This window comes from Typha angustifolia, chromosome 15, assembly GCF_048772165.1.
Source record: "Typha angustifolia cultivar Huaian chromosome 15, ASM4877216v1, whole genome shotgun sequence".
Taxonomy (NCBI): Eukaryota; Viridiplantae; Streptophyta; class Magnoliopsida; order Poales; family Typhaceae; genus Typha; species Typha angustifolia.
Window position 1 is genome coordinate 17,375,493 of NC_133253.1, and position 15,922 is coordinate 17,391,414.

Sequence of the window (15,922 nt, forward strand, 5' to 3'; positions counted from 1 at the left end):
CCAAGCTACTCTATCTACTTAGATCTCTCTCCTATATCTCGAGCTTCCAGTCTCGAAACCGGAATGCCGGGCGGCGAAGGAAACGACGACGCGCGCCGCTCCCGCATGTTTCCATCACAGAGTCGTATGATTTATACATTCCACGAGATAGGAAAAGTAGTAGTAGTACTAAAACATCGAGCACAAATTAGGGTCGGAGAGAGTCGTAGTCGTTTTAATAATCACATATAACGTAAACGAATTAGATCACAGGTGATTGGCTGGGTATTTACTTTTCTTCGGATCTCGGCCATCCGTAGGTTAAATATCGAAGTGCCGTGTGGGAATTTCGGAGTAAAGTTATAGATTTGACTTGCAGATAGATATAGATATAGATATAGATATAGATGGTTTGTTGAAGGAGCAAGTGCGTTAAATGGATGGATACCAACGTATATTCGGTATCATCTGGGGACATGGAATATTTCTCAGTTTTATTCCCACTTAACCTGAATAAAATATTTGCCCAGAAATAAATATACTTTTCCACTCCATAACTTGATGACCTGGCAACTCCTCTCCTTCCAACGGCTGTGATGCTGCCAAGTCACGTAAGCTCGTAACGAAATAGTTGTAATAAACAAACAACAAGAATATAGAAATTATTTTTGGCGCGGGCGGGCGCCAAAACAAAATTAAACAAAAGAAATGTAAACTACTAAAGGAATTGTGGCCTTTTCCACTGTCCACGAAATCGCACCGACGCTTGCGTGGCCCCGTGCTGCAACGTGAAGCACGAAAACCCAATGTAACGTTTATTTTTATTTTTATTTTTATATATAGTTTGGAAGCCAAATTTGCGGTGCCAGCTTAAACCTTGCAATCTGATAAAGCAACGTGTATAAAAACAAATAAATTAATAATGTGAATGTCGCTTAATAAATTCCTTTGACAAGTGCCACCTATATGAAATGGAACGCTAACAACTTGGGAGCTTTTGAGTTACTATCACCTATCAGTGGAGATGTCATTGTTAAGCCTCGACTTAATTAGACATCCGTATGACCACATACATTGGTCCAGAGTCTGCTTCATAATTCATGTCACATAGAGCTTGCCATTTACGTGTGTGTTCTTGTGCTGATGTGGCATCAGTAATCTTCCCTGTGAACGTAATGCTCATAAAATTTTAAAAGAAAAGGGATAGGCTCACAGAAGTAAGCTCCATAACCAAATTCAGGATCTGTATTAAATTAGCACTCCAATTTCGGAGCCCACACAAGCGGACACGCATGCAAACACATTGTCCTACGGTCAGCAAACAAAATGCTGCTGGCCTTTCTGTCTCGCGAATGATACTAGTGGCCAATTTGTTGACCTTTTACTTAGTGGCCAACATGTGGCCCACCCATCTTGAGGTGCTTGTACTCAGTTCCTTCTCGGAACCTCACTATGTTCCAGCTCTGTGGCTCGCCATTCTTCCTAGTTTGTTCCTCGCTTGGCCATTGGAATTATATCTCTAGGAGTAGATGCCAGAAGCCTAGAGGAAAATCAGTTAATCGGTGGTCTTCAGAGACTGCTTGAACGCTGCTTCGGTAAAAGGTCATTTCTCAACCTTTACTCATGTGTTTTGTGCATAGTATTACTATACTTTAGCTCAAAATAAATGTTCTTTGCGTGGATATTTCTCTCAAGAACAAAAACAAAAAATGTTCAAGAACACTTTATTTTTAAGATCAGTACACTGTTCACCTGGAGGAATTTACATGACCAATATAGAGAAGGAACAATGAAGCCCCCTTATCACGTTTGCCGAAGAATTTGCTGTTGTTCTGTATGAGCAACCATATGACTATCTGATACAGCAAGAAGCTTGTATATTGCCATGTCCAAAGACACCACCTGATTACTGATTGAGTACACGATGATACTCAATAACCGCTAAATATGAAAGTGAACGGCACTGATAACCAGAACATACTTTTAGCATCCCTCCCACTATGATTCTCGATAGATCGGCTGCGGCGACCACTTGAGACGCAAGTTTAACTTCCCAGATTTTGCCTCCTCTATGGGAAAACTCTCTGTGTATTCTTCTTCCATAATAACCCTTGTCAGGGTTGTGATGCACCTTCCGATGTAATCCTAAAATGAAAAATAAGACTGTTGTGATGAAACATCAAGAACTTCATTACATGACTATATTAGGTGGATTGACAAATGATGATCACACAATTATCATATAACGTTAATCAAGCAACTTTGCTCAGATTGATGTGATGATACATCAAGAACTACATCACATAACTATATTAGGTGGATTGACAAATGATAATCACACAATTATGACAAATGGTTACAAATCTGATGAGTATGATAGAAATTTCATAGAAGAAAACTATTTCCTTGTGACAAACTAAATCCAGGAGATAATCACTTATTATATATGATTTTTCAGCTGGTAAAAGATAGATTAAACATTTAAGGGTACTCACCTGCCCAAATGTGTCATGATCCCAGACTTCCAAAATTAGCAGCTCATGTAGGCTATCTTCGACGACAAATTCAAAGGTCTGATTCCATGTTGGATTTAAGTTCTCACTCACAACCTGCAGTAGTCCACATTATCTTTAGTCTTGGAGGAAAAGTAGCATTTCAAAGGTTATTTAAAATCTCATATGATGAAGTTACCCTTGTTTTGGCTTTAGTTTTCATTTTCTTCATATTAATCACAACATATGGGTCTGACTTTCCATTGATATCCATAGCAGGCAAATCTTGTGCTGATATTACCGTCACAGAGAGTACTCCCCTCATGATGACTTCTTTTCTCTTGCGTGATGATAACCTATCAATATTAGTAACTCCATTTCCATTTTCCCGGTTGCTGATGGTTTTCTCCAGAGAAGTCATTGAAAACTGTTTTGCAAAAGGATTGGAAAACTCGTCCTCTGTGCCATAAGGACAGTACAATAACTCCAGGTGCACCTAATGTTCATTGCACGATGGAAAGAAACAGTAAAAATTCACAAGTTAGAAAGTGGGTACATTGACAACCATATGAAGAAGATTCAAGGACAAATTTAGCCCTTCACTATGATCTGTGAAACACTGCATCAGCGTAAAGCTTCTAACATCCAACAACTTCATATTATTTAAGGTTTATCAATTTTGTCTGTAATAAATCTAACCAAATGTAAAGATCTGAGACATTTTTTTTATATCGCTGTTTGGATTGGTATGGTAATGCAAATAAACACCTCAAGGCATGCATAGAACCACAGGATTAATGATTAAGAGATAAGTACTTCAACTTTGCCGTAGTTGTTCCCAACCGTATTGTCATAATCTCCAAATAGGGAGAGTCAACTAGTCAAGTACATAGTATTACAGATGAAGCTTTTCAGTGAAGTAACTGTGAGCACAAAAAGATTGGAGCTTTTCATGCAATGAATGCCAACCAGTACAATATTAGCTTCAAAGCAAGGTAAAAGTTGAGGATTCCATCAAAGCGACACTGCAATCTGTTGTGTAAAAACATGTTTTGTTGCATGAAAGAATAAGCCAAGTATAAAGTTACATAATACAAGTAACAGACAGCTCTTTTAGATGGGCTCCTTTAGTTCCCATGTTGAAGGAAATCATCAAAATTCAAAAGTTAATCACAAGTGTCAAAAGCTTACAGAAGCTATAATGAATCTGACTCATTCAGTTCTTCTTTTGAACAATGTTAATATTACTCTTTAGCAATAACACATTAGAAATCTGATAAAGGTATATGATGGATCGAGTGTTTCTCAAAGAACAAAGATCGGAAACATATAAAGCTCGAATGAGTCCAAGAAAGTGCAAACTAACCTGACCCCGATCTTTCTTATCTCTCTGGACTTCCAAATCCTTTACAAGTTTCAACCAGATATCCTTCACTTTACCTGGTTGAAGGTCCTTCAGCCTTACATGAGCACAACCAATTAGCTCGGATGCCTGGATCCCATCATCATCATAGATCTTCACTACCAAATTCTGGGTATCTGCATCTTCAACTACAAATTCAAAGTGCTCATTCCAGATAGGGTTCAAATCATTATTCTGTAAGAAGCGATTCCAATTAGAAAGAACTAGATGAAAACAAGGAAAAACAGTTTTTTTTTTTTTTTTTTTGAAACCTACGATTATTTTACTTGTCTTCATTCTGTCACGTAATGGGCGTATGTACAACACAGCAAATGGGTCAGATTTTCCTACAAGGTCTTTGTTTGTTAGATCTCTTGCTTGCACAAGCTTTACCTCCAATATTCCGACAGGTTTCAACTCTAGATCACTGAAATTATTTCCCAAAGAAAAGGAACTGTTAAAATTCTTAAGTTGAATAAACTGTAATCTGCATTGAGTGTTTACCAATAACTACCTATAATCCCCAGGTAATATTGGAACAACCTTCCGTACTGGCCATGTTAGGGAGTCTTCAATGGCAACACGTATAGTCTCCTGAATAATAATCCATATTATATTTGTTCAGATCCAATTAAAATTTAAAGTGAGCTTATAATTCAATGGATCAGCTAGGAAATACAATAGCAATGCTCAAACCTCAATTGCATCAGAAATTCCAGGTATAGATGAAACTTCACCACCAACAACCTTTAACTTGAAATCCAGCTTTTTCTACAAGTACGTATGAGATTATACTTCATTTGAGATATTACAAAAGACTTACAGATGGATAACCCAAAGGAAAAGGTTTTTACCTTCTCTCTTAAAGAATAGCAGATAGCCCCAAAGCATGGAAACTGTTCAACCAGTGGTTTAAACATTAAGCGGAAAACTCCAGTGAAGCCAATATCCTTTACCTGTGATGCATTGATAAGTTTCCTAAAAGCAATTTAATTCTTCATTGATGTGCAAACTTTAATATAAGATCTCCATGAGTTGTAGATCCACTGTGACAAACAAAGCAGTCAGACTACTACAAAGAGATTGGTAGCCCTTGGTAGCATCTGCTTTTCAACTCACACAAAGTGAGCAAACAAAGAGCAGTCCAGAAAATTTCAAGAAATATCAATAATGGAAATCTTGAGTTTGAAGGAAGCCACAGCTCACAGGAACCAACAAGAACTGGAAAAACGAAAAAAAAAAACAAAGAGAACAGAAGCCAATTTACCAGAAATATAATACCTACCACTTTCCTTGATTCTTATTTAATCTGGAATCTTGCATTTCAAGTGGCAACAAGAGCCACTTCTCCTAAGAATGCCTATGTTAAACTTGATTCCAAAGATAACCTTGAAGAAACAACAAATTGTAACCTTCAATCAAGCACTACGAAGTACAGTCCTCCTCCTTGGGTAACAGCAAATAAGCTCCTGAAAGTCACAAGCTCACGACAATTGACAAACTATGTGAATGTGTGCTTCTCCTAACTACTTGAACTATTTTAGAATATTTGCATCCACCACTACCTACTAAATTCTGACTCTGGAGAACCTTTGGCTTCTCCTAAATAATCACAAATGTGTCCCCTCCAAGGAAGTATGTTTATCACACTACAGAAGTAACTATTAGAAGATTCAAAACTTCACCTACAACCATATTTACTATGGTTCGCCGAATCGGCTGATCTCAATCCAGGTCCGATCCAAACTCTCTCTCTCTCTCTCCTCTCTCTCTCTCTCTCTCTCTCTCTCTCTCTTTCTTCTCAGTCTCTCTCTTTCTCTCGTTCACTCTTTTTTTCTTTTTTTTCTTTCCTTACTATATAACCATTATTTCTCTTGCCAAGAGATCTAGCTCCGACGACGCAGATCTAACTCCGACGAATTCTAATAATTTTTTAATTTATTTCTTTATATCTCTCGTAGTTTTTTCATTTCTTCCACTCTCTTTTTCTTCTTTCTTCTTCTTCATTACACCATGATTTTTCTTTTTTTTTGTTTGGTTTTCTTCCATTCACTCTTTCAAATCTCTTCTTCTTTTAAGTTTTTCATTGCACCATAGTTTTTCTTTTTTTATTTTATTATTTTTGATAAAATTTTCTATTTTAGAAGTTTTCATAATTTTCAAATAATATTTAGAAATTTACGTAATTAAAAAGTCTGATCTAATCCAGGTGACCAATCCAGCCGATACGTATTCCTTTTTCGGAAGGCTAATTCTGATCCCAATCCCAATTTTTCAAACCTTAATATTTACATTAAATAAGTATGCTTATCACACTTTTGCGGTCCTCCGTTGGTGGCATTATGTTGAAATTTCAGTTCCACTCTTGGTTGATGAAGAATAGGTTCAAAAGTTCTACAAAGTTGAGAAATCACTTCGTGGAATTCTAACTGATTACTGAAGTTGAATGCTCATTTTGTAGGAACGGGTTAAATACTTAAAATAAAACACAAGATTTCAGATTCTATGGACAATAAGGACACATATATTAAGTTTTAACTACTAAGTAGTAACTAACAGTTAAGACCAAAGTAGAGGAATAAGCAGAACAAATTGTGATACTACTAATCATCATAGTTTTCTACTAACATATAAAGTGACTAAGAAATGTGTGTCAATGGCACAGAACGTGCTGCTTAAACATAGGCATGGCATATGTTGACACGCGTGATTGGCATATGGTAGCACATGAGAGTATCTTGAAACTCCCTACTGTGTTGCTAATAAGGCACTATTATGGTACATGACAACCGTGCTGAGCACAAAATCCATGAATGTAGCAATTTAAACATGAGTATACTATTGCAAAAGTCATAGAGCACAAAGATTCTGTAGGATTGTTCGATCAGTCCATAAAAAAAATGATATAATTAAAGATTCTGTACTTCAAATGGCAAACCGACATAAGTTTCAATAATTCATTATCATGCATGATGATATTTTTTGTGTCAGTGCCAATGCTTTACCTATAAAACATTTAAAGGAAAAAAGCATCACCTGTATTGGAAGTGCTACGCCAAGCTTTGTTCGAATATCAAGAACAATATTTGGATTTGCATCCCAGTTCAAATCTAACTCCATGGTTATCCCAGATCCATCTTCTGATTCTTCTTCAATGATTGAAACTCCTTAAATAATATATTATGTAACTAATATGAGATTCTAGTAAATAGAAGTAATGCAACAAATAGGTTCATTAATCAATTCACATGGCTATCATTTGATCTCAAGGGAGAGGCTTATTCAGAGCCTTTCAACTAATGATCTATTATTTCCAGAGTCTTGGATTATGATAAGCAAATGAAATAAAAAGATTACCCAATGTATGTACTACTATGCTACTCATGGTACACTCTTGGCTTAACATAACTCTATTGCAGCGAAAAAGTATTGCTTAAAATGTCTTTGGCTTAAATCCCGTTATTGCTATTTAGTCAAGATTGAATTTCATCCTTCCATTATTTTGTTGCATAATGAAATTCACATATAGTATAGCTTAAATGTAACCAAAGAGAGATCCTCAATTCCCATGATTATATAATAGTTGAATAACCCTACTGTGACAGATGGGGAGAGATTCAGATTAATGATAAGGGTTCACATCAGATTTCATTATTTACTTATTACAAATGCAAGAGAATATCTATTCTTTATTAACTCAATTTAAAGTTACAGATAAATAAGGAAAGTTGCTCCGGAAACACCATACTTTCTAGACAACGTAAGAGTAGACATGACTAATGAACTAGCAACAGATAGAAGACCCACCAGTGAACTGGGGAGCAACAGTACCAAGAGTCAGTTTTGAAAACTTGAGGGAAGCTAAGATGCCTGATCTGTATTGTTCGAGAATTGGCTCAACAGAACTTCTTATCAATTCTGATGCTGCCTGTACTAACCATAAAGCAAGCAAAAAGAAATTTGTGGCACATGCATCATGTATTAGTATACAGTCAAGCATTAAAAGAGTCGTAACACATCATAAGTTCATAGAGAAGTAGATGAAATTGTAAATGCAACCAAAGTTTAAAATCCTTAGATAGTAAGTTGCATATTAGAAATAAGAAGCACCTTGTCAATGAAAGGCCAGACTTTTATCAGTTCCTGATTAAGCCATTTCAACTGAAAAAAGTTACAAAACCACTATTAGTACATAATTAGATAGAGGCTTCACAGACTAAAATGCAATCACAAGGAGGAGATACAAACATAACTTCTGGCGCCTTGAGAAAACTACCCATGAAGGGTATAAATCAGCTGGAAGAATTTTCCTCGAATCTTCAACCGTCATCTTTGAGAAACTCGCTACAGCAGCAGCCTACACCAAAACATAAAAAAATAAATTTATATATATAAACTTTTACCCAGTTCTAGTAGTTCCAGTAATAGACATGCAATCCCTCAATATTCTAAGCTGATTCCCAGTTCTAGTAGCTCCAATAGTAGACATACGATCCTCAATATTCTACCTGGGACCCTGTTTTATGATTAATCCTTTCAATGAAAAGAAGTCCAAGCTAGAATCCAAAGTTAAATGGTCTAAGTTAACCACAACACCTAAATAATCAATGATCTTTCCTGATAAGGATAAGGAAGTGGGGCTTTATCTGCCATTCTGGAATGGAATTAGATAATTTACTTTGATGAATTATGACACCCCTATAAAGATGTCTGGTCCCTTGTCCCAGGCATTTTTTTTTCAACAAACTTCCTGTCAACAGGGATATTGGGGGCACACGAAGCACACGGCATCCATTAGCATGTGAAGAATTTGGGTGCACGGATATCAAGTGAAAGCAATGTCAGGTAAGTGCGTCCTTTTCCTATTAGTTCTTGATACGATCTGATCTATTGTTAATAGATTATCTAACTAAAGTCACAGTTGAGTTTTATCAGTAATGCAAGCCTTAACATAGTGGTGCAACATATAAAACTTACACAAACTAAGAAATGCCAAATAATCTTGTTTGTGATGCTATGCTAAAATCATGACAGACTGATAGTCAATTGGCGCAGTAGTTCGTGCAATGGATTAATATAAAGGAAGAGAAAGAAGTTTCTTTTTACTCCCAAAAAGTAGCATTTATCTTCCAAAAAGAACGAAGTTATTCCTACAAAAGCATTCATCTTCCTCAATACATCTCTACCTGTTGAAAGATCTTCCACACTTGCCATAAACACCTAATCTAGAATTAATACTGCGCAATCTACAAATAAACGGTTCCCCATTGAATAAATTGGACAACTAATTCACGGAACTACATGTTGCATTCAATCTATTCGTCCAAAAAGTCTAATAAGATTTTAACACCAAGAGTTTGTAGCAACGAAGAAGGAAGAGCAAAGATCGATCTTTTACCAGCTCGCGGCGGCGCCTGGATCGCGAGTTCTCGGATCGAGCAAAGGCGATCACCAGCCCAATCCCAAACGCCACCCCAAGAACCAAACCTAGAAAGAACGCCATTGCCCAATCCGTTCTTCGCAGCCTCCTACCTCAAAAACACCAAGAGAGAAGAAGAAGAAAGACAACAAGGAGTATTAGATAGGAGATTGATGTGACCTCAACTAACAAATGTCCAACGGAGGAAGTATTGTAGCCCAAGTTCAGTAGTATATAATATATGTTTGGTTTGACCCGAAACGAGCGAAAGCGAGAGGAGATTTGGATTCAGTTGTAGAGCGAGAAACAGAGGGTTTTGCGGTGTTGTGTTCGAGACTTTTAGAGAGAGAGAGAGAGAGAGGTAGGCCGTGGCGATCACTTCGGCTTTTAGAACTTTCGGTGTGCGCTGTCGTCTGTGATAAAAGACGACGATCTAAGTTTAACGTACCAGGTGGAACGGAGAGCGGATGTGCTGCATCCCAGGATACAGGAATTTTAGCAGTTAGGCTCTCTTTTTACCAGTGAGAAGGTGCCAGGTTCTCCTATGTGGCCAACTTCTGCAATCTGAGATGCAGCTAGTTTGCTCATAGTCCGTGGATTTAGATGCGATGCGTTTGCTATTGGTCTACTTTATAGGTCCTTATAATTAGGTGGGATGTTCTACCGTGTCAATATTATAACTACACATATGACATATAGCTTACTTAAAGAAATAGTCATTGCCACGGCAAATATCCAACTCATACATAATATTTTTGTTTTTTATGTTTTAATATATTTTATGAAATGGTAGTTGTCCTCAAAATTAATTTACCTCTATGTAATTTCTAAAATATATATATATATATATATATATTTATAGATTATGAACTTGCAAACTAATTATGGAATAGATAAAAGAGTTGGTCAGCTCCAATATATAAGTTGGATAATTGAATCAGCTATATAAAAATATGTCACAATAAGCTTAAACAATATGCATATAATATTTTAATAAAAAAAACCTATCAAATAATAATCATGATATTTATGAGAGAATCAAACTAATAATCGTGGTCATAGGTCGGTGGAACCTAACCACTAAACTATACTTTTGATATAAGTCAGATATAATATCACGAAGACCTTTTGTTTTATGACATTCTAGTTGGAAATATTATAATATAAATATTTGAGCTTAAATAATATTTTAATGTCATATATTGACTTATTTCTTTGGGCCCTAGGGAAGCTCATGTTTTGAGACAAAGATATTTTTGCCAAATTCAAGTTACACATACACATTGCTCCGTTTGCTCAGTCGCGCGTGATCGACTCCTAAAATTAGTTTTGCTGGATGGGATTTCAGTTCGGCCTAACCTTTAGCCAGACAGTGAAAGTGTATCTTTTCAAGGCAGTAAGTAATTAAACTGCTTTAACTCCCGAGCAAATATCAATTTCTATTCGCTCGAGTCGCTCTAGCATTTATATTGATGTGCTTCTATCGGCACAAATGGATGCTTTAGATTTTTCAACTAATATTTGCACCTTATTATCGTGGTTGTTCGCTTATTATAAATCGGATAAGAGAGTCTATATTAGAGAGAAGAAAAAATATTAAAAAAAGTTATACATTTCGACTCCACCAAATAGTGTTAACACTAGACTCAGCTTATACTCCACATTATGTAACTTGTAATTTCTTTATTAAATTTATTTATTATTATTGGATCGAATAATGTGACTATCTGATTGTTTTCTCTAAGAACTCCTAAAGCCAGCAGGACATCGTTAAGGTTAAACAATAACTAGATCAACCTTTGATAGCCAGACTGGCCTTTTAACCCGCTTGAGTACCGAGTTTGGGCCGTTGAAGTATTAAAGTTGTCTTCCAATTGGCGTGGGCCTTAGGACTACGTAATGAATTCGGAAGTCTTTAATCTATTTATCTCAATATCTCCGAAATAGATAGATGTAAATCTATGATCTTTGTCCACTAAAATTCGGATGTCAAATTCCCAATCACCAATCAAGTTCTGAAACTTGTCGGGCCCCACGAGACCAAAAGATCTCTGGTCAACAGTTAGCACGCACTGACTACCCAGTCGGCCAGTCCCCCCCCCCCCCCCCCCCCCCTCAACTTCCACTCAACGCAAGAGGATCTTTAGATAATTGTAATCCGTTTGGACTTCTACTTAAAAGGAAGAAAACTGTTCCTTACTCCCATGTGTCCTTTCTCCTTCCTCCTCCTTCCTAGATTCCTCCAACATAGATTTGATAGTTGCTCCTCTTTCTACGACCTCAATACCCTTGCAACCACGAAGCATCCAAGAAAAAGTAGAGTTAGAGAGTTAGAGAGAGAGATAGAGATCCGAAGGAGGAGAGAACAAAACAACCATGGCGGGCAGAGACCCAAAAGACGATGATTTGGAGGCGCCGCTCATCTCCTCCGACTCTTTCCTCATCGACGACCGCCAGTTCCGCCTCCGTCGATCCGCATCGAACAACACTTCCCAAGTTGCCATCGTCGGCTCCGATGTCTCGCCGATCGAAAGCCTTGACTACGAGTACTCATCTCGCCTTTTTCTGTCTCTTTCCTCTTCTTGGTCTTCTTCTAATATCGCAATATCCTGCCTTGGGAGGTCGCAGATTGATCGAGAACGACTTTTTCAAGCAGGACTGGCGCAGCCGCGGCAAGGCCCAAATTTGCCAGTACGTCGTCCTCAAGTGGACTCTTTGCTTCCTCATTGGCGCCCTCGCTGGCGCAGTTGGGTTCCTCACCAACCTCGCCGTCGAGAACATCGCCGGGATGAAGTTCGTCATTACGTCGAACATGATGTTGGTGAAGAGGTAGACGATGAAAAAAAAACTCTTTTTTTTTCCCCGATCTGAGTTTGTTTGCTATCTCGGTTTTGATTACTTCTTCTGTTTGGGATGGTGGGTTAGATACGGGTGGGCGTTTGGTGTGTTTGCGGTCTCGAATTTTGTACTTACGATGTTTGCCTCGGCCATCACGGCATACATTGCGCCGGCTGCAGCCGGATCAGGGATACCGGAGGTGAAGGCCTATTTGAATGGAGTCGATGCTCCTGAAGTTTTCTCGTGGCGGACTCTGCTGGTCAAGGTGAGGTCCCAGATCTGGCAATTGGGTATTAGTTTAGACTGTTCTATGATTAGGATCTACACTAGCAATTAGTAAAAGAGCAGTCTTTGGTTTGACTTATATCCTCAATTGATTTACTCAGTTGTTTTGCATGCTTTTCTGATTGGTTTTGCTATTACAGTAATTTATGATTTACCATCAATTACCTTCTTAAAGTTAGAGAGAATATGGTGTGGAGTTAGATGTTCTAATAAGAGGTGCATCATGCATTTCATTTTCCTGATCTTGAAGAGGAAAGTGTTTGCATCTGATGATTGTTGGAATTAACAGGTGGCGGGTAGCATTGCTGCCGTTTCCTCATCCCTCCATGTGGGGAAGGCAGGGCCACTAGTGCATACGGGTGCGTGCATCGCGTCCATATTGGGGCAGGGTGGGTCACATAAGTATGGGATGACTTGTAGATGGCTGAGGTACTTCAAGAATGATAGAGACCGAAGGGATCTAGTCACCTGTGGAGCTGCTGCTGGGGTTGCTGCTGCTTTCCGTTCACCTGTTGGTGGGGTCTTGTTTGCACTTGAAGCAGTATCCTCATGGTATGAGACTATTTCTTCTGGCACATATTTTCTTCTGCATATTTATATCTTTCTGGGAAGTTGTTGTTTCCATTACTAAAAGCACGTTTGTAGAGGTGATAGTAGGGTTCATACTTTCGTATAATGAATTCCAATGATATACATTTTGCCTCTAACTAATTCAGTTTTCTTAAATTTCTGTCAAAAGATAAGGTTTTCCCTTGAGGAAATCAGTAAGATGGATTTCCAGCATACGATGTCCTTGTAGTTTGCTAATAGAGGGTGTAATCTTAGTTACCAAAGAGGATAAATGTGCTGATTCTTCGAAATATTTGAAGAATTACTTCAGAATTTCTACATTTACTGCAAATGGATTTTCCTAATTACATCAGGAAATGATGGAAATCAAAGAAAAGGAAAAGAACACTCTGTGTAGCACTGTAGCATAATTTGCTTTACGTGTCTACAACTTATCTTACTAAATTTAACTTGGCTTTGCAGGTGGAGAAGTGCCCTTCTTTGGAGAGCATTCTTTACAACGGCTGTGGTTGCTGTCGTGCTTAGGGCTCTTATAGATGTTTGTAACAGTGGCAGGTGTGGTTTGTTTGGGAAGGGTGGCCTTATAATGTTTGATGTGACTTCAGATAAAATCTCCTATCATTTGGTGGACTTACCTCCAGTTATCATCCTAGGAATAATTGGCGGAGTACTTGGGAGTTTCTATAATTTTCTGGTTGACAAATTTCTTCGCATCTACAATCTTTTGAATGAGTATGTATCTTTCTACTTCCTCTATATAACATTGTTTAGCATGTAAAAGTGTTAAGTATTAATTCTGCTTGGAAGTTTGGTGTTGTTGCATGACAGTTTTTTTAGAGGTCTTTACAAGAAGTTGCATCTTTAGATTTTCAATGATATCCATAAATATGCCTTTTTATGATAAAGAGACAAACTTCTACTTGACTAATAATCTCTCTCTCTCTCTCTCTCTCTCTCTCTCTACTATCAGGAAAGGCTCTCTGTGCAAATTGCTTCTTGCTGCAACTGTCTCCATCTGCACGTCTTGTTGCCTCTTTGGTTTACCATGGCTTGCTTCTTGTAGGCCTTGTCCGGCTGGTTTATCTGAAGCTTGCCCTTCCATAGGCAGGTCTGGCAATTTCAAGAAGTTCCAATGCCCTCCCGACCATTACAATGATTTAGCTAGCTTATTTTTCAATACCAATGATGATACTATAAGAAACCTTTACAGTGCCGGCACCGACAATGTGTTCCAGATATCGTCAATCCTTCTCTTCTTTGTAACTTCTTACTTCCTTGGTATCATTAGTTATGGCATCGCCGCACCTTCTGGCTTGTTTGTGCCAGTTATCTTAACAGGTGCTACTTACGGACGGCTTGTTGGCGTGCTGATGGGATCACACTCAACTCTGGACCATGGTCTCTTCGCAGTCCTTGGATCTGCTTCTCTTCTAGGTGGATCAATGAGGATGACTGTTTCAGTCTGTGTAATTATCCTAGAGTTGACTAACAATCTTCTTTTGCTTCCCCTGGTTATGCTGGTTTTGCTCATATCAAAAACCGTGGCAGACACAATCAATGCCAATATTTATGATATGATTGTCAGATTGAAGGGATTTCCTTATCTTGAAGCCCATGCTGAGCCATATATGAGGCAGCTCACTGTCAGTGATGTTGTTACTGGTCCTTTGCAAATATTTAATGGTGTGGAGAAGGTTGGCAATATTATTCATATTTTAAAGACAACAGGCCATCATGGTTTCCCTGTGGTGGATGAATCTCTTTCAGATTCGCCTGTACTTTATGGCCTGATTCTTCGTGCACACCTCCTTGTTTTGTTGAAGAAGAAAATTTTTCTTCATAATTGCACACCCTCAAGGGTTGGTGTTCTAGGACAGCTCTCAGCTGATGATTTTGCTAAGCGTGGATCAGGAAAGCGTGATAGTGTTGAGGATATAATGCTCACAGAAGAAGAGAAAGAAATGTTCATTGACTTGCATCCATTCACTAACACTTCACCTTATACAGTTGTTGAGACAATGTCATTGGCAAAGGCTCTCATACTTTTCCGGGAAGTTGGTTTGAGGCACCTCTTAGTTGTTCCGAAGTCTTCATTGGTAAGTGATCTTGTAGTATTTCTATGTTCATTCTATTTTAAGCGCAAAATTGGTACATTCTAAAGTGAGGGCACTTAGTAATGTTATTATGAACTCTTAGAGTTTTTAGTGAATTATCTGATTGATGTTATGACATCTTTTTATAGAGTAGATCTTTATTCCTTCAACTGATATATTTTCTGAACTACAAATTCCTACAGGGGGTTCCTGTCGTTGGCATATTAACGAGGCACGATTTCATGCCAGAGCATATATTGGGACTGCATCCTTCCCTCTTGAAGAGAAGATGGAAGAGACTGCGGTTTGGGAAGTTTAATTTGATCGATTATTTTTGTTGTCTGCATTAAGGACAAGAAATAGCAGTTGAAAATTTAGCAATTTAAAAATAAAAATAAAGAGGAGTTCTTTCTTCTTCAATTAACTTTTTTATCATTTTTTTGCTTTATTGAATTGTTGACGTGAAAGAAGTTGGTTCAGCCAAAACTAAATGAATGATGTGGGTCTATCAAATGGGTGATCGGAGACATCCAAAAATAAGTTTCAACCCTTTAGGTTAGATTCTTTGTGCACTTCTTGAAATCTTTCTCACATTGTTTCTGTCTAAGATCAAAGGCTCCAACAGAGTCGTAATGTGATAATTTATGCCCGGTAGTTCTGTGAAAAATTTCAGTCCCTTCAGATTTAGACATATTTTTTAAAAAAAATTGTTTAGATGTCTGTAAATAGGTTCTCTTTTCCTAGAGACATGAATTTGTACCAAAACATTGATAGCAAAAATAAACTCGCTTTTGTTTATGTATTCTTTTATTTTCTTGGTTCACTGGTCCATCATTCTTCTCAG

General features: G+C 37.8%; 2 protein-coding genes across 5 annotated transcripts; one reads left to right on the forward strand and one right to left on the reverse strand.

Annotated features, from left to right (window-relative positions):
• Positions 1–1,606: 1,606 nt before the first annotated feature.
• Positions 1,607–9,684, reverse strand: LOC140777732 (synaptotagmin-5-like). Of its 2 annotated transcripts, none has more exons than XM_073122058.1 (13): positions 9,272–9,684; positions 8,124–8,230; positions 7,984–8,032; positions 7,681–7,801; positions 6,910–7,040; positions 4,728–4,829; positions 4,570–4,644; positions 4,388–4,467; positions 4,161–4,300; positions 3,838–4,022; positions 2,671–2,967; positions 2,475–2,588; positions 1,607–2,124 (listed from the first exon to the last, which is right to left on the reverse strand). In XM_073122058.1, exons 1-13 carry the CDS (start codon positions 9,374–9,376, stop codon positions 1,978–1,980), a joined length of 1,653 nt encoding a protein of 550 aa, XP_072978159.1. In that variant the 5' UTR covers positions 9,377–9,684; the 3' UTR covers positions 1,607–1,977. The 2 variants fall into 2 exon arrangements, with proteins under 2 accessions (XP_072978159.1, XP_072978158.1); XM_073122057.1 differs by having other exon boundaries at positions 1,609–2,124; positions 3,838–4,068; positions 4,150–4,300.
• Positions 9,685–11,442: 1,758 nt separating this feature from the next.
• LOC140779425 (putative chloride channel-like protein CLC-g) lies at positions 11,443–15,498 on the forward strand. 3 transcript variants are annotated; one of them, XM_073124483.1, is made up of 7 exons: positions 11,443–11,838; positions 11,921–12,121; positions 12,218–12,395; positions 12,705–12,967; positions 13,448–13,717; positions 13,956–15,081; positions 15,282–15,498. In XM_073124483.1, exons 1-7 carry the CDS (start codon positions 11,669–11,671, stop codon positions 15,426–15,428), a joined length of 2,355 nt encoding a protein of 784 aa, XP_072980584.1. In that variant the 5' UTR covers positions 11,443–11,668; the 3' UTR covers positions 15,429–15,498. The 3 variants fall into 3 exon arrangements, with proteins under 3 accessions (XP_072980584.1, XP_072980586.1, XP_072980585.1); XM_073124485.1 differs by having other exon boundaries at positions 11,698–11,838; positions 11,949–12,121; XM_073124484.1 differs by having other exon boundaries at positions 11,706–11,838; positions 11,914–12,121.
• Positions 15,499–15,922: the final 424 nt, after the last annotated feature.

Coding starts and splice junctions, on each gene's coding strand:
- LOC140777732 (XM_073122057.1), bottom strand. CDS start 9,376: ATGGCGTTCTTTCTAGGTTTGGTTCTTGGGGTGGCGTTTGGGATTGGG. Junction 8,231..9,271: donor CCAGGCGCCGCCGCGAGCTG/GTAAAAGATCGA, acceptor GTTTTGGTGTAG/GCTGCTGCTGTAGCGAGTTT. Junction 7,041..7,680: donor TGTTGCTCCCCAGTTCACTG/GTGGGTCTTCTA, acceptor ATATTATTTAAG/GAGTTTCAATCATTGAAGAA.
- LOC140779425 (XM_073124483.1), top strand. CDS start 11,669: ATGGCGGGCAGAGACCCAAAAGACGATGATTTGGAGGCGCCGCTCATC. Junction 12,968..13,447: donor CTTGAAGCAGTATCCTCATG/GTATGAGACTAT, acceptor TTGGCTTTGCAG/GTGGAGAAGTGCCCTTCTTT. Junction 15,082..15,281: donor TTGTTCCGAAGTCTTCATTG/GTAAGTGATCTT, acceptor AAATTCCTACAG/GGGGTTCCTGTCGTTGGCAT.